Below are 23452 nucleotides of genomic sequence, written 5' to 3' on the forward strand. Positions count from 1 at the left end.
GTTCCCCTTCTATCCAGCAGCCGGGGTGGTACAGGTAGCAGTGAACTGTGAAAGCTAAACAGTGTTATATCAGCAAAGAGGAACCTGAGGCTTCTCAGGTGTTGCTGGAGTTGCACTCCCACCCTACCTGATAGACCGAGCTGGCTGGAGCTGGGGGGCTCTAACAACACTGGGAGGGCCACAATTTCCCCAACCCTGCATCATGGTATGGTCCAATAATTGGTGCTCATAGTGCTTGACTTGTGCAAATATCTTCTCCAGACCAGCAGAATTCTAATAGAATGGGTGGGAGGGGGGTTTGTGTGTGTGTGTGTTGTTGTTTTTTACTAGGAGCCACTTCTACCCAAGACCTAGCATTAGAGTGTCTAATGGAGACTCACCAGTGATGGGAAAACTGAGCAGGGAGACAATATTAGTCTGCTTCAGCCATTGTCCCAATGTCCTCCCTCGCGTTGCAACAAAGCCTCTCCTCCTTACAGAGGGGAGGAGTTATGAGCAGGAGCCATTTCCCGCGTTGGCAGGGTGCGTTCCAGCCCCTGCCCAGCTGGCCTGGCTGCTGTGCCACGCCCTCAGGTAGCCAATCAATCAGGTGGAGGCTTGGGGGCGGGGTTTTGCCACTCACATGTGGCCGTGGCAGCACTTCCCTTTCATTCCGCTGCTGGTTTTCGTCGGACCACCCACCCTCCCTCCCTTTAGTTCATTGCTTGGTTCTTGACATTGCTATGGACCTGTGGTTGGTTGCCTTGGTTGTCCAAGGGGCCTGGTAGGAATTTTTATCCAACTGGCAAAATGCCACCGGCCACTTGGTTTTTCGCCTGCCTCGTAGCAAATCGTCACAACTTTTAGGTATTGGTGGTTAGGCACTGGAATATGTTTGTGTATTGGAGGGTAGGGTGTGGCCATCGCCTACCCCTCCACTTTATGGGTATTCCAGTAAAGGAATCCGGCGGTCGTGGATCCTGTCCGATGCCCTGCTAGTGGCTAGGGCCATGGCACGAACCCCGGTGACATCAGGGGGAGCTTTCCGTTGTATTTGCATCAACAGGCTCCTCCCACTGGTGGTTAACCCTTGTTAGACTCACCCCTCCCTGAGGGGGTGGAGTCACGCTCTGTTGTTTTATCCAATGCCTAAGCCAATACTTGTCACATGCTGTAATCAATAAAGTTGTGGCCTTTCATAGCCCATTAACCTAATATAGTGTGTCCATGTCTCTTTCTTATCCCCAAGCGGGTGGCGGGTCCTTGAATCACAAACCTATCTAGTATGCAAAGAGGGGTTGGGAACTGAATGGGCAACTGTGAGGCCAGTCCAGGTCCGCCTGGTGTTAGGCAGAGCCATTGAAACTGTTCTCAGGATGGAAAGGCAAGGGTTAATAGTCCTACACAATTCCCACCCACAGCACCATGTTAACACAGATGGCAGTTCCAAAGATATGAATTCAGAGGCAGCTCAGAGATAATTCTTGTATATAGCATTTGGATTGTGAGAGTTGTTTAAATTGTAACAAAAAAGTTGCCAAAGTTACAGTTCCATGAGATGGAGGAAACCATTCTGGCTGACTTTAGGCCAGTGGTGATCAAATTCATCACAACCTTTAGCAGCCTCTTCAGGATCTGCAAAACTTGTCTTTTTATTTAGGTAGGTGCTTCCTCCACTTTTCCATGCCCAGAGTTTCACACACTACACAAAATCTCTCAGTATCCTTGCTTTTAGGAACTGTGAACAAAAAGCAGGGGCACATCTTCATTCTCAGTCTTCTCAGCCGTCAAGCCACCAATATTTTTGTGGGAAGTAAATTGGATAAAACCAGAGAAGAGATTGGTTTGGTAGAATCATCGATTCATAGCATTATAGAGTTGGAAGGGACCCCGAGGGTCATCTGGTCCAGCCCCCGGCAATGCAGGAATCTCAGGGGAGATGAGTGTCCTCGCTGGCAGAGCAGTCATGTTTGCATCAGAAACTGAACCAGCCCAATTACTCTTTCGACCCCCCAGCATCTTTAACCTGCCTGCTATTTCCACAGGGAATACAGGGAGTTTGCAAATGGTTCTGTCTGCGTGGAGTGCGACCCTCAGTGCGAGAAGATGGACAACAGGAGGATCACCTGCCGGGGGCCGGTGAGAACAATCTAGAGGCAGCAGGATTATACCATAACAGATAGCTGCTACATATACCTTACTCTTAATTATATTTTATTTTATGGTTAACTATTCCAAATGGCTAGTTGTAAACTCCAACACATAACCACAAATGAGTTTTAAGTTTTATATTAAGGGTTATTGTGGGTGGGGGTGGGGGTTGTTTTGCTTTGTTATGTTGGGAAACAGGGCTGGGTGAGTGTTAGCTTGGATCTCCTTCAAAGAAAGAAAAATAAAATCCAGTACAAGTTCTTGAATTGGGGGAAGGGAGCAGTGCATGGGAAGCAGACAGTCCTGCTGCTTTTCAAGGGCTTCAATATGAGCCATAAAAGTAAAAATGGAGTTGATCCAATGAAGAAACTAAGAGATCTTGCGCTTCAAAAAAAATTGGGCACTATATTTGGTATATCCTCAGTAGCTCTTGGGAAGCTCCAAGGTGAGGAAGAGATCTGAACACTGTACTTCCTTTTGTCTCTGTAGGGAGCAGACCAGTGCACCAAGTGCTTCCATTTTAAAGATGGCCCCAACTGTGTCGAAAAGTGCCCTGATGGTGTACAAGGGACAAACAGCTTCATATTCAAATATGCTGATGAAGACCGTGAATGTCACTCTTGTCATCCAAACTGTACTCAGGGGTAAGCTTATATACTTTAAGTAATTGCCATTTCCCCATAGTTCCCAATGTTTGCTTAAAATATTGTTAATGTGTGTTGTTATATTTTTTAAAATATCTGCAGAATAAGAAATGTATGCTTGCCGGCCTGTCTTAATTTCCCATTTTGTTTATATTTGTAGATTGGATTTTATTGACAATATGAGTCTGTGTGAGTCTGTAGGTATTTGTGCAATATATACATAGAGCCAGGTACATTCTAAGTTAAGCATTTTGAGACTCTGTGATTTCACTGGGAAAGTGAAGCTCATGCTTGACTTTGACTGGGTTGTAGAGTGAGTGTGTGGGGGGGGAGGGGTTGCATGGATGCCAGTGTGCAAAATGATACTTTAAAATAGTTTATTTTAATAATAGAATTGTAGAGTTGGAAGGGACCCCAGGGATCATCTAGTCCAACCTCCTGCAATGCAGGGATCTCAACTGAAGCATCCAGGACAGATGGCCATCCAACCTCTGTTTAAAAATTTCCAATGTCCATCACCTCTTGTGGGAGTCTGTTCCACTGTCAAACAGTTCTTACCATCAGAAAGTTATTCCTGATGTTTAGTCAGAATCTCCTTTCTTAAAACTTGAAGCCATGGGTTCAGGTTCTACCCTTTGAAGCAGGAGGAAACAAGCTTGCTCCATTTTCCTTGAGATATTTGAAGATGGCGATCATGTCTCCTCTCAGTCCTCTTTTATCCAGGCTAAACATACCCAACTCTTTAGGTCCCTGAGTTTGGTAAAATGCTGTTTATATTGATAGCGCCATTATAAATGCAGAAGTCAGTTTTTGTTAGAATGTCTCTGACCTTTGAGATTTTATAAAAATGTATAAAGATTATGCCTTTCATTGGAATATCCATTCACTATTTTTTCCTTCATATACCACAGCTATACAGCTACTGTACTAATTTAATAAAGTGTGACCAAAATAGTTTGTTTGATGAAAAATATCTCCATCTATATCTGGAAAACAACATAATCTTCTAAGGTTTTGCTTTTAGGCATCTGTGATTACATTTCCGCTTCAGTTGTTATGTTCCAATGGCTAGTGTTTAACACTTCTCCTCTAAACCTATTAAAATGGCTCTTGTTTTCTGTTGAATGCCCCTTGTGAATGGTGCACATTTGTGGATGAAGCAACCCCAATACAAATACAGAAACTCTCATTCATATTTATTTATGAGCTTTTCCTTTGGTTCTGATTGGTAATTCAGTTGGTAATGTTTGCTGAGCAGATGTCATGGGACATTGTTAAAAATAAAGGACTTGCTTCCAGAAGACTTCAATGGGATGCTTTTCTAAAGATAGTGCTTATGGCTGAAGAACTGTAATATTACTTTCTGAATGAACCATTGAAGACACACATACACGCACAAGCAAGGTGGCCCAGATCAAGCAGAACTGGGCTTGCTGATTGACCCATACTGCATTTCACTGCATAATCTTTCACCCTTTTTAGCAGCATCTGCCCATAGTGATATCTGGGTTACCCAGAAAGCAACATTGGTCTGTGGCAGAACACTACCTATAAATGCTATAAATAGCCCATTCAGTGCTTAGCATTATGCTTAGTAACTTGACTTGGTTCAGGGTGCTCTATCTTTCATAGGGCACACCTGAACATAACTTGAGTTAAGACATCTCCAGCTTCAGACTGGCAAGAATTGTGAAGACTTCCCTAGAGCCAAGGCAGAGGAAGCTTGAGGGGAGAGCAGAATCATGGAGTCATCCCTTCCATTTTTCTTATCTTTCTCATCAGCTCATTTCCCCTCTCCTCTCCCTCCCAGCCCCTAGAGAAAATTGGTCTCTAAAGGAGAGGGCTATGAACATAGACAACAACTGATAAATGGGACCCGCAGCTCTATGATCCCAGCCAGCTTTCTCTACCCATCTTTGGAGGCAAATGATCTACAGTCAGAGCCTTGCTTATTTTTTACACAATATGCATTACCAATAGCAAAGACTCTAAATCAGTGCATATTCAAATGCCAATGTTTAGCATGCAGAATATAGACTTTAGCATAATAATAAAGAAACCTGGCACTGCAACAGCTGAAGTAATGTGAGCTGCGAACGTTTAATATGGGCCACTTGAGTTAAAGATGGTTTCTTCAGTGAGCCAGTTTGGCTATGCCCAACCAAAAGCATGAGGCAACAACAGCAAAATCTTCATCCTGTAAAATAATCATTCACAAGAGGCTTTTATTGTTTTGCAGCTAAAATTAAACCAGTAAATTATTCAATAAAATGTTGATGTCAACAGCTGTTGCCATTCAAAATGAGACCTTTTGCTGTTTTTGCAAATCTAATTACAACAGAGCCATTAGGGAAATGAAAGTAAGATCACAGAGACACTGCCAGAATCTGTTGCAGAGGCATCTTCCATTTGGCCCTTTAAAATCTGGGTTATATAATAAGAAAATTGGGAGACTATTGGAATGAAGTAACAGAACGGATATGGGGTGAGAGAGAAAGGTGTAGAGCGTTTCTAATGGTGTCCTCCATTAACAGAATGTTTGTGTAACATGTAAATACTACATTTTAACTCAAGATGGAACTGTGACATTGCAAACTGCTCCAGGTAGCTTAGCTAAGATGTGAAATGAAGTGAAAACACTTGGTCTGCTCTTCACTTGCTATGAGAGAAGAGATAATGTGATTTCATGTAGGACATGATATCATTTATTATTCCATTGTGGAAAGGAGTGGGAATGCTTCATATAGTGATAGTGCCATGCAAAGTTTATTTTTTATCCATTTATATAAGTAGGCTCCTAAAGATTTTACTGGTTCTGCTCCTATGCCTTAACTACAGCTTGACATGTAGGAATTTAGCTGGTGAATTTTTTCTCCCTCCTTTATTTCTATGATGTGGGGAGTGGAGGAGAGAATAACTTACTAAATTTCTACAGTCTGTTGAGCATACGAGCAGCACCAGAAAAAAAATTGTTGGCCAAACCCTTTTGTAAGTTGAAATTCAGTCCTTACAATCAGACAGACAGCGAAGGAAAATTTCTCCAGGCAAAAGTAATATACTTCAATATGTTGTGTCATGAATTATTTCTTTTGCTGGAGCTTCTGGAGGCTGTGGAGAATGAAATGTGTATCCCTCTTCATAAAGGAGCACATGGAACAAACCCCCCAGTTCTGCTGCTCTTGCTACAGGAATCTTTGTTTTGCTAGCCCTTCCTATAAGAATTCACACGTGGTTTTTCTTAGGACTGCCAAACCATGAAAAATGACAGCATTAACAGTAATTTTACCAACTTTCTCTCTGCCTACTCTGAAACCCCTGGAAAATTACCTTCTGTAGCAGGTGGTTTGGCTTTGGTTCAGTGAAATGTGCTTCCTGATAACTTCCTGATCTTTGCATTATTAAAAGTAAAACATGGTATCTTGCCACCACTCAGACTACTCTAGACTCAGATGAACAAAGAGGCAGCTAAATGGGGGGAAATGTATTAATCTTATGGCTAAACGAAACAAAACAAAAATGCAACAAGGTACCACTCAGCAACACTTTCCTTCATACTTTTATGAAGATTGCTCCCTATATTAAATGTACTTCTGTCACTCAGTATTAAAAGGAAACTGAGTGGTCATAATGAATGCCCCAGAAATCTAGATTTAATGTCTCATCTGTCAGGCACTCATTTAGATATGCCCTGAGACAGAATTAGTATTTTCCCTCCCTTTTTTTTTCTTTCCCATTTTCCAACTCATAATCCCCCCCCCCAGCTTCCTGGCTCCACAATAGAAATCAGCACTTAATGTTTCTTTCCTCCCTGTACAAAGCAAATGGAAATAATATCAGCAGTGATCCGAATGTGATACCTGTTTGGTTATTTGGCCCACAATAGGAATGGTTGGAATGCTACTTCATGTATTATTATTTACCAAATAATTACTCTCCTTTCACATGTATGTCTCAAGATGATGTACAAAAACATAAGAAAAACAGCTTTAAAAAGCACAAAAATAGGAATAATTTCAGTTAAACAGGAACAATGATTTCTGAGTAGAGATTCTTGAGGAATTTTATATTACAAGTACTGACCTGACCTGCGCTTACCAGCAAACTCAGTGGCATGCTAAAGCGAATTCTGGAGCCATGTTGCTCCAGTAGGGTCCACAACTGTTGACACCAGGTCCAGCAAGGAATCCCATTTTGTATTTGCCTGGCACAGACAGGGCCACCAGGTTCCTGTGACTGACCTTGCCCCTACCTCCATTTCAGTTCTCCCAGAATGCACTGTTGTATGTAAGTACAGCACGGCATCCGAAGGCAGAGGTGGGTTGAGCCACATAGAATGAGAGAATTGTGAGCCCACTGTTGTCCTCACTAATCTCTGCCTGTATCACTCAGATAAAATATACCCGGTATTCTAAAATGCATATTTTGAGATTAGAAATGCATATTTGAGAGAATTTTATCTAAGAATTTAAATACAGAAATACTACATTTTAAGTTGGATTTTTTATTTTAAAAGATCAAATTAATGAGGAAACGGCAGTACCCTTCCCCACTTCCAAATCAATAAGTTGATTCCCACTGTAGCCAATAGTAGACATTTCCAATGATGGAGGTGGTCTTTTCTCCTTATGCCACGCAACAGAACAGCACTTTAAAAAACCTAGATGCTAGCCTTTCATTCAGGAATGTCCTGTATAGTATATCCATCACCCTCAATAAAACTCTGCCAGCTCCTCTCTGTTCTGCAAGTCTGTGTTTTTCCAGTTTCCCCGTGGATTTGCCCTGGATGTGCAAGAGAGCTTTTCTTTCATTACAGCACTCAAGTTCCTCAGCCAGCCAGAAATGCTGGATGAGATGGGCCCTGTGTGTGGAAAGCTGTCACCAACATACATAGGCACCCTTTGAAACCCATCTCAGATGTTTTGTATGGTAGGCACATTTCAAGAATAAAAGGAATGTGAGCATTTTGAGAACAATGACTAAGAAACACATTCCATCACCTCGCAGTACACAATGTTCTCTTTCTCCTTTACGTGTATAGATCAGGTTAGATCAGTGAAGGTACTCAACAGAAGTAGGGGGTGTTTTGTTTTATTTTATTCTTCCTTTATTCTGAAGTGTGTGTTTCTTTCCAAAGAAAACTAACGTACACAACAGAAGAAGGCTCTGTGCATTTAAATTGAAAGGTTTTGTCAAGTTAGACAACAGGTGAGGTCCCCCCCCCCCCGCAAAATGCAGCCATGTTCATGAAGCTTTGAGAATATGTGAAGCAGAAAAGCGAAAAAGACTCCAAGGTGAGAGATTCCCCTTTTATGCCAGCCAGCTCCCTAGATGGCTAATGGACACTTCGGCATCTGTAGAAGGCATTTTTTTATAGCTAAAGAATGCCTCCGTGCTCTGCTTCTTTTGATGTGCTACAGAAGAGAAACGGTAGAAGTTTGCATCCTCTTTTGTTATCAGCACAGTTTTATGGCAACTGCAGAGAGGGCATGTGAAGGAGAAATATTGCCAGAAGGTCAGTGGCTGGATGAAATGCAAACAACTGAACAGCCATGCACCCATCTGAATCCTCTTTCTTTCTTTTAATACCCGGAGTGGTGTTTAAAAGCAGACCCCAGAGGAAGCTTTCTTTTCCATGGCTGCTATAATTTACCTGAACCTAGTTTCTGTAGGATACAGTTAAGTTCATCTATCTATTAAGACAACTGCAGCCACCTGTTTTGGCAGTTTATATGGGAAAAATAAAAATAGGAGTTTTGTCAAATGAAAACAAGGTAAGAAATGAAGTGGAAAGAACAAGGAATCTGCCAACGGCTAGGTTCATTGCACTTTCACACTCAGATTGCTATTTAAGACAAGATTTTAAAATGGATTTAGTTGTGTGTCTCTTGTCTTTTAACCCCCTGCTGCAGTCACTAATGACTGTCTATCAATCTGCCGGATTAAGCAACTGCTCTGAGAAAATAGCATTTGGTAGGTCTCTCATCTTAGCAGGTAAACCATGTCTTTGGTCATTTCCACAATGCCACAATGAACTGTTAGAAGGTAAGTAGCTCAAAAACCACAGCCTGGCCAGGCTCATTTTTGTTCTCTGTTGCTTGTTATCTTGCACTGAAAAAATGTTCCCAGCAATGATTTCATGACAATTTGGTTAATTCTGAGAATGATAGCCAACTGCCTGGACCAAGGCAGAATGCAGAGTCTTTGTTTTCCTGCCTACGCAATGGCTAATGCATGTTTTTTCTCTCTTTCTCCTTCCTTCCACTGGGATTTGCTGCAGGTGCATAGGCCCACGCCTGGAGGACTGCATTGGTTTCATGGATAGGTACTTGCCGAGCACTTGCTCCTCTTGCCACACCTCCCATGTTCCATGTGTGGGCAAAGGCGCTTGTGTGTGCATGGCCCCTGTGAATGGTGAATGATATTTTCTGTTCTGTAATTGCCTGCAGGTGTAGAGGCCCCTCTAGTCATGACTGCATTTACTATCCGTGGACACGCCAGTCCACTTTACTACAACACGCTAGGTAACATCCGTCATCCCTGCTTTTTTGTTCTTCTTCTTGCCCTTTTCTATATTTTATACAGTAGGGGAGAATCGTGCTAACCAGTTTGTTCTGGAAAATGGATTGGCCAGTGTGCAGACTGATTCTTGTCTGCAACTCCTCACAAGTTCCTCAGAGTGCTTAAGGTGACTGATGCACATGTAACTGAATACAGGAAGATATAGATGCACCATATCTTCACCATAGTCTTAAACTGATTATGCAGAAAACCCAATCATTTTGTGAGGGAGAGTACAGTGGTACCTCAGGTTACAAACTTAATCATTCTGTAAGTCCATTCTTAACCCGAGGCATGCATTCCCTACATAGGCCTCCCGCGGCCCGGAAGCAGATTGTGTTCATATCCTGGGGCTAAGTTCGCAACCCAAAACACCTACTTCCAGGTTTGTGGAGTTCGTAACCCAAAGCGTTCGTAAGCAGGACTGTTTGTAACCCGAGGTACCACAGTGGTCCATGGGGAACTCTAAACCTTCTTGTCAAACTTCAGTACCCAGGATTCTTGGGTGGAGGGGACAGTCACAACAGCAAAAATGAAATATAAGTTTGTGAGTATTTCCCTTTTAAAAAGAAATCTATATTTATTGAATTTGAAATTGGAGATTGATAACATGAATGACTGTTGTCCCCTCTTATTCCCTGCTCTCCCCACCTCCAATACCAAACACAGACATAGCTGGTTGATACCAGCTTTTACAAAATATGCAAAGTTCATCTGAGTTACATGAATATTTCCTAATTTAATAAATCTATGATAATTATCTGTTTGATTTTAAAATACAGTTGATTCTTTCAGAGCAATTGCAACATTTCTTTTCCTATGAAAATAATATAAACTCTTCACTAGTAACTTGTATCCAGCAATTCAAACTGGTTAACATGACCTCCTGGTTCAAGCATTCTTTTCTAACCTAAAAACTAATTGTTACCTTTTTTTATTTAAATCAACATCACCTCATAAAGAATTGTACCTAGTTCTTTCTGGTTTGTCTTTCAGGTAGAAAAGTAATACAAATGCTCTGTGTGTGTTTCTGAAAATGTCTCAATATCTTTGGTTTGTTTAATTAATTAATAATTGTGTGTGGTTTTGAAGGAGTAGTGTTACCAAAATAGAAATCTGCCTAAAGACTATATATGGTGAGTCTGGTACCATATTTGAATTATGTGTTAAGATCATACAGCAGCCCTGGTTATTGCAAATCATTGATTGAAAGAAATTTCAATCAAATGCACTGCAGCCCTTGAGCGAACTCATTGTGCCACCATATATTTCCTTCCTGGCACACAGAGAGAGATCCTGCATAGAAAACAGGGCAGGCGGAGTAAGTGCGGAATGGGACTCAACAGATATATTTTCTGTGTGACATCCAAAGTCTTTTGCTCTGCTGCAGAAGAACATAATTGCTTAGGCTTGCAGTCTTGTCCATTGGGGATATACCTTGTGGACACATCAGTGCTTACTTCTGAGCAGATATGCTGTAAAGCTCCTTCAGGTGTCAGAAAGATTTCAGGCATCCCAGACTGCTGGTTGGATTTGATCACTTTTGTTTTCTTGATTTAAGACTGGGATCGCATGAAGTCCCCTAAAGATCCCCCTATTGTCAGACTCAGCCAAACATATAATTGTCTGTTTAGAGCTTGTAATCGCATTGTAATTGCACACTAGTGTATACCAGCATATAGATCTGGTGCAGACTATGGGCATGAATAATTTCCTAATTGTCTTACTCACTTGTAACACTAAGGAGCCAGATGTTGCTCAGTTCCTGCCAGTTGAAAATTCCCTAGCATAGGGCAGTTGGCACAGAATGGCACCATCAACTCTAAAACCGGCTTAGGAAGCACATGCCAAGGAGAACAGGAGAGAGCAGGACTCTGTGCCAAAGTTAGTTGGCAGTGGTTCTATGAGTTGGCAGATGGGTTGCAGCCTGCTCACTGTTGTTACCCACCCACCTAGCTGTCCCAAGATTTTCTATTGTACTTTTCATAGTTGTTTCTGGTTGACGGCGCTTTATTGCACTGGGAAAAGGCTACATTACAACACATTCTCTGAAAATTATGAGAAAATTAGTCCTGACTTGCATGGACTGTATGGCAGCGCAGCCTGGCATTTTCAAGCAGCTGGAGCTTCAGTTCTCAGACCATCTTCTCCTAACCTCCAGGGAGTTTTGAGCACTCACTTCCCTTTGAATTCCCAAGTATTGGAGAACGGCTAAAATAGGAGGTGGGGCAGTAACCATGAAAAAGCTATAATTCAGCAATTAAAATAATTTACAATAATTGTTTAATTTTAGAATACAATTTTGAGCATCAGAAGAAACTATACATAACTGTGTGTTGGGTTTTAGGTTATATTTTTCACTTCTGTTTCAAAGGAAATTCTGCCACTAGTTCAGCATTTCCTCAGAGAAATAGGGTTGGGTGTCATCAGTATGATGACAGCACCTTACTACGTAAACCAGATTAACATATCTAGCAATTTCGTGCAGATGTTAAACAACCAAAACTAAACAAAAGTCACCCACAGAGTGGCCTCAAAGTCACATCCTTTGATGCGCTTGAAGCCACTTTCTGCCACAAGGAGGCATTTGATATTTCACGAACCTGGCCAATTCACCCACTCCTGCCTGATGTTAGGAGATGGTAGCCTGCTTCCTTCCAGGCATCTAGGCCACATCCTGCTGATGTCAAATGCTGAAGCTGTTTGCCATTCATTTTTCCCATTCCCACAGCTCTTCCAGGGATAGACCATTTGCTGTTTGGTATTCAGACAACCAGTTTTACAAAGTTAGCATGGATCACACTGGGGTTGGGGAATGAGGCCACTCACATTAACTGGTGGGGCAATGACTTGGTCCTGAGTAGGGCAAGATAGAGGGCAGATGAATTAAAAATCTCTTAACTCCTGGGTCCAGGATACCTTAAGGATTGCCTAACTCATTATATCCCAGCCCGATCACTGGGGGCTTTGGGGAAGTCACTGTAAGTGGTCCCCCATGGCTCAGATGCACTGCTCATATCCCCTGAAACTGTGTGTTCAGTACTGGGAATTTTATGGAACTTGTGGTTGAGGTCAGACAAGCCCCCTTGCTTTTGAACTTCCAGTATTACTGAAACCTAAATTCTGATTTTATATTTTTAACTGACTTTGTTTTATATTGTTACACGGCTTAAAGACAATTGCCATTAAGTTGTGTACAAATTGTCAAAATAACTAAATAAAAGATTGACTAGGGTGCCCCTGGTATATAAAACTCACATGCAACACAAATTGCTTCTGGTCCACTTATATGTGCAATAAAGGCAGGTGTATCTCACAATTACAAGGCATACAAAACTTCATATATGCACATATAAACTGGCTTCCTTACATCAAGTCAGACCATTGTTCCACCTGCCAGTACTGCCTTTCCTACTCTGCAAAGCCCTGGGGAGAGCAAGGTCTTTCTAACCCTCCAGTCTGAGACCTTTTTGCAATGTTTGTGTTCGACAACTAAGGTATGACCCAACCTTGTGATATCTGAACAGATCATAGGTGGTGACTACCTGACACTTTAGAGTAAGCACTTGGGATTTTGTAGTTTGCTTTCTTGCTTTGCATTTTACTGAGCACTGAAATGAAAGGCGTCGGGCCAGATGCATGGCAAACTGTGTGTGGTACAATATTCAAAACCACGCAGCATGATTGTATTTGGGGAAAACATTGCCAGCATTTCAGCTTTCACAGTAGGCATTCAAGGTGTAATTAAGAGCAAAAGAATCCTGTAAGCCAATGTGAACAATTTTCTATTTTCCTGGTAGATGAACAATCATAATATGGCAGATGTAGTCAGCATGGGGAAACTGTGTTTTTAATATTTCCTGGTGTAATCTGATGTATGTACTGATTTACACCCTAAATGAAGGTCTTTCTTATTTCCACATTTCCCCTTTTAACTAACAGGAGCTAATTAGCCAAGTCTTCCCCACTGAGAGATGGTTGCATGAAACAGTGTGGGGATATTAACTCTCTTCATCCTTTTCTTCCAATTGAACAAAAGCGCATTTCTCCTTTCGACTCATCCCTTTACAGATATCAGGCTCTCCTTTTTTGTTGACTGTGTATGTATACAAGAGCTAATTAACAGCAAATCCTTTGTAAAGCAGTGAAACCTTTTCCTCGTTGTGTTTGATACCCGCTTCACAGTATGATTTCATTATAATTTCACAGTAACTCAGCAGCACAGAATACATGATAGGGAATGGGAAGCTTGCCATTAATAAACTCTGAATGTTCATAGTCATCTTCATTTTTATAACGCTCTGTTCTTCTGCATGGATTAAAGTTTCCCATATGTTCTAGATATTTATAGGATAATTATATACATAATCCTGTAAAAGTTGGTGGGGACAGAGAGTGAGAGAGAAAATACACCGTAAAATCTACTTCAAGAGAGGGAAATAGAATTTGTGAGCATAAAGCAAAAAATTGTCTTTGGACTGGTACTATTGACTATGCAAAAAAGTATTTACCAACAGAGGCCTTTGGGAAAAACAACAACTTATAATGTACTAGAGAACTTACCTGAAAAATGTGTTGAGGGAGGCACCATTGCTGTGCAAAGCACTGAGAAGATCCTGGTTTCTCTCCCCAGAAACCACTAATTAAAGAACCAAACAACAGGTGCTACAAAAGACCCTCTGCCTGAGATCCTGGATAGCCACTGCCAGTCAGAGTGGACAATACTAGACTAGATGGACAAACAGTCTGACCTGATGTTAAGGCAGCTTCCTGTTTTCAGCTACCTGCAGTTTGTTATGTTGAAACTGGGAACTGCAGCTATTTTAAATGGTTCAACTGAACACGTCTGAACTGCAAACCATGACTTGAATTTGACTTGTTCAGACAAGGCATAATTAAAACCAGGGCTGGCCTGCCCATGAGGTGTGGTGAAGCAGTCGCCTCAGGTGGCAGAAGCTCCCAAGGCAGTGGACCTGCGGGGGCCCCGCCACCTCCGCTGGAGAAGTGCTGACAGCATCTGCGCTGGTTTCTGGCAGGATCTCACCACTTCCTGCCGACGCACGGAACCTGGGTCAGGAATGCTGCCGTGGGGCAGCGGCAGGGGCAGCACTTTCCATTTCACCTTAAGCAGTGAAACAGGACGCACCACCCCAGGGCGTTTGCCCCAGTTCAGAAAAACAACAAACTGAGGTTAGTTGAACACAGGAAGCAAATGCTTCTGATCTCCCAGCTATGCCAGAGTAGGAAAGGAGGAGATTACATGACCAGGCTCATTTCCATGGTTCTATAGGCAATGCAGCTACTGCCTATGGGAGCCCAGTTGATGTGATCAAGTAACCATATCCTTGTTCTTATTTGACTAGCCCAGTGTGTCACCTGACTAAGTGTTCTGAAGCATGGAAAGAGCTTCTGAAACTGAAAACTGGATCTTCCTTAATTGTGCAAACACCCATTTGGTGTTAGGGGCTAATCTGATGCTGTTGTTTTGAAAATGTCAGGTACAATTTTTTTTACTTCTTATGAACAGTATAAGGGAAGAAGCAACTTATTCTAAACTTTCATGTGCATTTTAAATACTGTTCCTTTTAAGTGGAGACCTTCAGTGAATTCCTTAACTATTAAAATTAGGCAGGTATGGAGAACTGTTACCTCTTTGATTGCTGCCAATCGCAGTCATTGTGTGGTTGCACCTACAGCACTTGTTATCCATATACGAGTACTAACGCCTCATTTTTTTAGGGAAGGAAATACTGATCTTAGCACCTTGAAAAGACTGGATAGCTGCAGGAACTGTATTCTTTCAAGAAATCAAACCTCATGATCAAAGGAACAGAGGTGGTGCTTCTACTGCTCTGGCAAACTCTCAATCTCTGTGTCCTTGGAAATGGGTTCCTTTTCAAGTTGCTATGTAGGTTTTATTCCCCACCCCACCCTGTTACTATGATTTTTTTTGGTATGTACCTATTTATAACTCTGAAACCTATGTCCTCAGAAACTTACTTTACACAGCTTCATTCAGCTGTAATTACAAACAGCACCTGAAAGGAATGCATCATTAGGCGGAGAAGAAACACAAAATCTGCAATTTGGGAACATTCCAAGATTCTCTAGTGCCTCATTAATGAATGAGGCCCAAGAACCTCAGTCAACAAAATTACATGCTAAGCCTAAATTTCTGCCACTTGTGCAGATTCATCACAAGGAAGGCCACCTGTTCTGAAAAGCCCCGCTGTTTGTTAAGTTGAGAAACAGAATCTCTTTTGCTAACATAAATATTAGTTCAGATAGGGTACTTACTTCACTGTGGGGCTGACCCAAATGGCCATCTGTGAGCTTTGCATCAGGTACAGTAGCAGAGCTAGGGCTGTCAAAAAAACAACCTACGACATGTCTGTGAACAAGAGCTAAATAGATCGTGGGCTTGCTTTTGTTGCTTTTAGAGTCCATGGGGACTGAGTTGGCTGTATGATGGCTGAGCTTGCTGAATGTAGGTTTTACACAGTATGATGTCTGAGGCGCAGCTCAGCCATTCATCAGGACAGCAAGAGGTTTTGCATGGTAGCTGAATGGGGATGCCTGGTCCTTTGTATCATATTCATGCAATCCCCTCTGTTTTTTTCAGGAGGAGGAGAATCAGATAAATTGGCAAGAGGAGGGGAGGGCTTACTGCTCTGTCAGGTGAAGACTTCCCCCAGCCCATTAAGTGTTTGAATTAGGACAAATCTGCCATGGGTGGTATGATCTAGGCATCATCTCTGGTGCTGAAGGAGCCATAGCTAATACTAACTAAAATATAAAATATTACTTAACTCCAAATGGCTAAGCAAGCTAATTGGCCAATTCCAATGAACACTTGTAAACCAGGCGCTTGTAAGCCTTGCTACTGCATCTTTTTGTGTGCATAAAGGCACAAACTGGCCATCCCATATCTGCAATCTGTGGGTGGATACAGATAACAATTTTAACATACATTTTACCACACGTCTGCCCTGGATGTGTGGGACAATCTTCCTTATCATGTGATGGGACAATAAGAGAAGTTCCCCTGGAGTGGTTTGGTCATCTGTATAAGCTCCATTAAAATGGGCCATAACTAGGATCGAACAAGCCAAATTTAAAACCTTGTTTGTTAAGCAATATATAAGCTTATCTGCAATGGTGTCTTATATAAAAAATTGCAAACACACTTTGATTTTAGGAAAGGCACGTATCTTGGCCTGTAAGATGAGGCAGGATCTGAAAAACAAGGGGATGAATTGTACAAATGAGAATATGCAACAAAAGTTATGCAGAAAGAAACCAAAAATAAGGGAGAAGATGGGAGGGAGAGAAAATATCAGCAATAATGACATATACAGGGACATTAGCTGGCAATGCTTGAGTAGCAAAGTTAAAGAAGTAACACATAATCTTTTTTTGTGTTTCTTCATGCAACTAGAAGTGTAGCTGGTACTTTCTTAACAATTCTGGTCCTGTTCTGGAGCATTCCAGAAACCCAGCATCCTTCTTACATAGTGGAATAAATTGCTTATTTTCCCAACTTTCATTGAAGTTTAATTGAATTTACTGCCCAAATTCTCAAAATTATCATACATGATTTTTTAAAGAGTGTATCCGCTGAATATCCTCTGGTTGTGCTAATGTTCTCCAAATTCTAGGCACATATTTTATATTCACCATCAGCATTTGACGTGAAAAGATTTTGCTGCGGCAGTGAACATTTGACAGTAGCTGTGAGATGACATGTGGTTGCAGCCAGAATTTGACCATATGCAGCAGCAATTTTCAGTATTTGATAACTGATATTCAGGGTCAAATTTGACGCAGTATGGGAGATCTCTGATTGGATTTCTGAAGACAGAATGAACAAATCTCCCTTTCCCCCCACGTAAGAATAGCTCAAGAACCTTAACGACAGGAAACAACTCAACTTCCTTTGTGCGAAAATGCGGAAAAAAAATTAAGATTGTAACAGAACTGAAATTTAGGGTTTCCTTATTCCATATTTCACTAAAGCCCTTTTCCTTTAAATTACCAATATCAATAGAATTCAGAGGATCAAATAAAAATGCTGTTCAGTAGCTTAATGAAAAGAAGCACAATACGGTGTGACAATAAAGGTACAAGAAAAACCAAGGATTCAATCCACCTTTAAAAGTCACCGTATTTTGATGGTTAATGCATCCTGTGCAAGTCATTGGAATTCTGCGGATGTGCATCATGTGCAAGCCTTGCATTAATTTACACCAGACTCTTGACTTTATTTTGCCTCTTTTCCCATAATCAAGAGGGATTTGATAATCATGCTATAACTTGTGTGGGGCATTTACACAGACAGAATACGGTTCTTGTAATATAATAGTGATAACTCCCAAAGTAGCATCAAGGCAGGCCCAGGAATAAATACTGTATACTTTTTTTTGTTTTGTTCTGCAGCTACCTTGAATTCTCCTTGATATTTATGAGCCTATGAGAAGTTGGTTCCCTCATACACTTCAGAAAGTGAAGGTTTGCATATTTAGAAGCAGCTTGAGTGCAAGTATAAATACTGATCCAATTCGGGGGCAGTTTATTAGAATACTAATGTCACAAGTATTACAAAACCAGATTATGGTTTATGGAGACCCTGGGCAGTTAATTTAGAGCCAGGGTGGTGTAGTGGTTAGGAGCGGTAGTCTTGCAATCTGAGGAACCGGGTTCGCGTCTCCGCTCCTCCACCTGCAGCTGCTGGGTGACCTTGGGCTAGTCACACTTCTCTGAGGTCTCTCAGCCCCACTCACCTCACAGAGTGTTTGTTGTGGGGGAGGAAGGGAAAGGAGAATGTGAGCCGCTTTGAGACTCCTTCGGGTAGTGATAAAGCGGGATATCAAATCCAAACTCTTCTTAGGATCGGCTGAGTGGCATCTTGCCCCAGGCATTGGAATGGCATTCAGTATTCAACCTGTGTGGTCTGAGCCTGGGCAAAGGCTGACATCACACATTACATATGGGGAAAGTGGTATGGATGCACATTTGCCACCATGGAGACAAGTGCAGCATCTCTGTGTTCAAAGCACTTCAACCACGTTTAAAATGCTGAATGCTTTTAGGATAAAATGCTTCATCCTAAGTACATCTTGCTACTGCCAGGTACATTAATCTCTGGCATGTGAAACATACTGCTGTTTGCCATCTTTTCTTCCTATGTACTTCCAGATTTCTTCCCATTCAAACATTTGACCTCTGCCATGCTCTGAATCTTGGGTGGTGAGAGCCCACAAAATAACATGCCCGCTTGCCTACCATATCCTCCTTTGTTAATCTGGCCTTGCTGTGGCAGGAATGTGAAAACATGTTGGCATTTGCAGCATTTACTGAACATGCACTTGAATTTAGATATGACTGAATGTATTTTCAATGCCTGGATCTATGATTAATTTCCTTGAACATTTTACATGTGCATTGAAATAAACACCAGTATTTTCTTTTCCTGAAATACAGGCAGAGAGGCTCCTGGATGGTCCCCCAATCATCCAGCATGCATCATCAGCCCCCACTAAAAAAATACTTTGAAACACAATATGCTGTTTGGCAATGCACAATGTAGCCTCAACCATGACAAGTTTTGTATGAAAGCTGTGAGTAGTTATCAATTCTGTTAGAGGCGGAACAGCTAAGTTTTTGTAGGATGGCATGGCCATTTCTCTTCCATCAATATTGCTGCCCATAGCATGTTCTTGATTCAGTGCCCCAATTAAATATCAGTGGAAGAAACTATCAGGTTAATTATACACAGCTATTTGTGCCACCTGCTAAATGCTGACCACATCTGAACTACTGCCAAGTACCTAGAATGGATGTCACCAGAGCAAACTGACCTCTTGGTGCATAATATGTTTCTGCTCAGTGTGATACGTGCTTACATTTGTAAAAAGCACATTTTCCATTTAATGCACAAAAATAAACATGGAGAGAACCACATACAACTTGGTAAAGTGAAGCGTGCCTAGTACAGCCTAACCCAAATTTGCAGGGTTTAACAGAGAAGCTTCATGGAGGGAAAGACTCTCTGAAGAAGAGATAAGGGCGCAAGTTGCAAATCACCCCTTTTGGCTTGACAGTCACTAGACTGCTTCGATCCAAGAAGAAGAAAATATTCATTTTTTGTGGAGGGGGTAGAAAATTGAAAATATGCAGCAAGTGTATAAAGAGAGCTCTTCTTTTGCTTAGGTTGAACCTGTTTCACCTGAGAGTCCAATCTAGTGGATTTAGATGTTTTCCCGTCACAGTTAAATCAATCTATATTAGACAGGACCTGACTTGGCATATTTTAAAAACAGCATTAATTCTTTTAGTGAAATCAGACACACACTGAAGAAGAGTGCTTGTGAAAGTTCTTCTTATGTTAACTTTTCCTGATTATTTGTGCTACAGTTTCCTCGACCCACAGAATGTCCACTGAATGTTCGTGTCCTTCCCACTTTTTGGAAATTAAGTTTTCTTTATTAATGCTAAGTCATAGGTACAGGCGAACAAAAAGAAAACATAAGTTTCCAAACACAGGAGCAGTACAGAGGTTGCATTTTCTCACTAAATAGGGAGCAGATAATATTTTTCAAGCAGCAAGTGGGGAAGGGAGTTTTGTATATCTGAATTGGACACATAAGAAATGTCATCCTACCAAATGGCGTAGAGATGTTTGGTTCTTCCTTACCCATAGAAATGTGTGATATTTGAGTTATTTTCTTTACAGTAGCCAGAGTCCACATATTCTTGTACTGCAAGAAGAGCTGTAGTGTCTTCCATTTCTGGACCAAAAAAGTTATCGCTGCAGCCAGTACCCCTGTAAGAAGGCGACAAAGGTTCTGCTGGTGCATTTGCACTGCACCAGCCTCACTGCCACTTTCCCTCTCCACCCACCTTCTGGTAAGCACAAAGGATGAGACTGAGCAGAGATCAGGTGAGCAGCAGCACCCCACCAGTTACTGCCCAGAAGATTCTGGTGACCTTTTAATTTGTTTGGGGGAAGTTCCACCGTGAATAAATCCACAAAAGAGGGAAATTGAATAAACAGTTATGTAAAGCAAACTCTTAGAGGTGCTCAGATTTATTAAAGCACAAAACATATCCAAATGCAATGAGGGGACTCTTCAATAACATTATTGCATGAGGCTTCAAGAAAGGGTTGTATCTAGAGCAATATTGAGCAATGCATCCCGTCAGCACAAGGATTTCTGCTTGCATGGTGGGATCTCCCCCTGCACTCCCCAAATCTGTTCTAGGGGTTCCCCCAACCCTCTGGAGCAGATTTGGGGAGGTTGAAGGGTGTGCATAGGGGGAGTTTTTATATTTAGTGATGGGTAAGGCATTTTAAAGTCGTCTAGTTGTGGGTGCAGTATTACCGGAGGGCAGGGGGAGGGAGGGACTGAGAAGGCACCTTGTTAAGGCACATAGAACTCTCTGCATATTCCTCATTACATGGTCCAACTCAGTGCCTCTCTGTGTCATTAGCTGACTGATGTAAAAGATGCTCAAGTTCAAACAGGGACTGATAAAAACTGTGTGAATTAGATACCTAGGCAGTATACAACATAATTAAAACTTCCTTTGCAGAAGGAGTTTTATGAAAATGTCACTTAGGTATGTTCATAGGAACCTATGTAGAAACACGAATAAAGATTACTAATTTATTTTCATAAATTCTGTAGCAACAAGGGCTTCAATGCTCAGCCTACTCACATATTATATTACCTATTTTAATAAAGAAGATAGGATAACAGATGTTCTCTCCCCTGGCTTTCCTTCACAGTGTCTCTTCCTGTTCTCTACTCTACACCTTAAAACACTTAGTAATAACATATATAAGTAATTAAGCTCCAAATCCTGATTCTGACAGTACCATAGGGACAGTAGATGTTTTTGATGTTTTGAAGTGGCTAGAAAGTTGATACATGCTCCCCTGTTGAGCCACCTCATGTACCTTTGCAATATTAACTTTGAACTTTCATCTTGATTTGGTGTGTGTGCCTGTACAGGACTGAATAGCAGATGTTACAGAGGAAAGGAAAATATTGCATACGTACACTCTTGATCTCTTCTAGATAAGTGCCAGCTCACTGTTTATCACTCCTAGTTAAGGAGTCAAAACATTTATTTAAAGTCTTCCATTCGTGACTTCCTTAATGCCAACAAGTAAGGAATATTATGTTGTTTTATTAATTATTATTGTACCCCATTATTCCTCCAAAGAGTTCGGAGCACTTGCTTTCTTTTTCCCAAGTGATTCCCTGTCCTGGCTTCATATTGGGACAGATCTGCCGAGCTCTAGCAATTGACTTCCAGCCAGGGCTGACCCATCCTTGAGCCAAGGTGAGGTGTTTGCATCAGTTGGCAGATGTGGAGGAGCGACGGATCAGTGACCCCCTTTCAGAACTCCTCCAGAATTCATTTACCCATAAAGCTACTCACCACTGTTACACTGGCTGGCTAGTTGCTTCTGTGATGGTGGATGCAGTTGCCCCCAGCAGTCAACTAGCTGCTATTCCCAACCTAGGGGTCTAGGAGTGCTGCCATCACGTTGCAGCTGCAGGAAGTGGAGGCACTGTCCCTAAAGGGCTGGGTCACCTACACTGTGGTCTGAGGAACAGTCCTTCCTCCGAATGAGGTCTAGTGGGTGGGCTGGTCCTGGAATGCACCTGTTTAAACAGTTAAACAGCTGCAAAAGTACACGTGAGGCAAGCACTCTCTAGGGCTGCCTTGTCCCCCATGCCAAGGAAGGACCCTATAATCCTCACAGGAAGACATGGGCAAGGTGATCACAGAGGGCCTTAGGAGTGTCTGTGGTTGGCAGCAGCAGAGGAAGTCAGTCTATGGGAAGATACCTCAAGCCCCACAATGGGCTTTGTGATAAATTTGCAACATGGGCTTCCTTATCTCCCCAAAAGGCCTCGCCTGTCCTGGAAAACTGGTTGGTTGACTTTTGTCCTTCACCTTCTTTGGGTGCCTTTATTTATGCTCCTTCCGTTTCTAGTATCGTAATATGGCAGAAATAGGGATTCATTAAACCCAAGTGACAGATGTCCTTTAGCCACTGTTTCCTATCAGGGGTTCTAGTATCATTTTTTCCTGTTCACTCTGGAGTCCAGATATATAACTGGGACCTCAAAATGTTGTCTTGACCGCTAGCTCCCACTGCCCCTGGTAGATCAGTATCCTGGATTTATTATTTTTCCTACTTTCCAGTGCCACACCCAGTTGGCTCCTCCTGCCTGTGCAGGAGTGAGGTGGGAACAACAGGAGCTTGGGAATTATTAGTCCTTGGAATAAGAGCCTGTTACAAACTGCAAGGCTTCACTTGCCTCTTGCTCTCTCTGTCTCGAATAGGAGCAGCTGTTGTTTAACATGCTAACCAGGGACACAGCTATACAGCTGCAAATATAACGTTTAAAGTGTATTTTAATTTCTCTGGTTGGCCAACCTTGAATATGTTTGTCTCCATCAGATACCCTCAGACCACTCTCTCTGCTCAGTGTAAATAGTAATACTTATGTTGGCCTTAGTACTACTGTATATTTAAAAACTAAGTGGAAAGTCTTTGTCCTTAACTTGTATAGGCCTGATTTTATTCAGCTTAGAAGCACATTATACCATGATAATGAGACTATGATAGCTTGTGCTTACAAATGTCATAATGTCAGGTTACTTTTTGTGGCCTTTCATGCACAAGGTCAACATGGCTATTTAAAAAATGCACCAGGGAAAGACTGGACTAGTTAACTCATCCCACACAGACTTTGCTCAGCATCTTAAGACATTAAACATTATTAGTGACACTGGAAGGAGCATATGTTATGGGTCAGCTGCTGGCCTCTATCACTTGTACAAGTAAAGAAAAGTCACTTTAGAAATACATTTTTCTGCAATCAGTATTAACTTTTTTTCTAGTGTTTTCAGGTTCATTTCACATGTGCAGATAGGCACATGACCTATTGATTGTAACAAACATCAGGTGAATATTATGTCAGGGAAATGCTAGAGCCAGCAACCTGTATAGAAGGCTAGGGGCTAATTAAGTAAGTTGGTGCCCAGTGCAAAAGATTTCAGGTGTTGTCAATGCACTCGGGGACAAAGAAGCAGCCACT

General features: G+C 41.8%; 1 protein-coding gene across 6 annotated transcripts in view; it reads left to right on the plus strand.

Annotated features, from left to right (window-relative positions):
- The window catches only part of ERBB4 (erb-b2 receptor tyrosine kinase 4), a 787830-nt gene that overhangs the window by 614287 nt on the left and 150091 nt on the right, over positions 1 to 23452 (plus strand). For 2 of the 6 annotated variants that reach the window (XM_053364631.1, XM_053364650.1), the window contains exons 14-17: positions 2025 to 2118; positions 2620 to 2774; positions 9052 to 9096; positions 9221 to 9295. In XM_053364631.1, coding sequence (XP_053220606.1) covers positions 2025 to 2118; positions 2620 to 2774; positions 9052 to 9096; positions 9221 to 9295 — 369 coding nt within the window. The remainder of the gene's footprint in view (positions 1 to 2024; positions 2119 to 2619; positions 2775 to 9051; positions 9097 to 9220; positions 9296 to 23452) is intronic. The other 4 variants (XM_053364658.1, XM_053364675.1, XM_053364640.1 and 1 more) reach the window with 2 other exon arrangements.

The sequence above is a fragment of the Podarcis raffonei genome, chromosome 1 (genome assembly GCF_027172205.1).
Source record: "Podarcis raffonei isolate rPodRaf1 chromosome 1, rPodRaf1.pri, whole genome shotgun sequence".
NCBI lineage: Eukaryota > Metazoa > Chordata > Lepidosauria > Squamata > Lacertidae > Podarcis > Podarcis raffonei.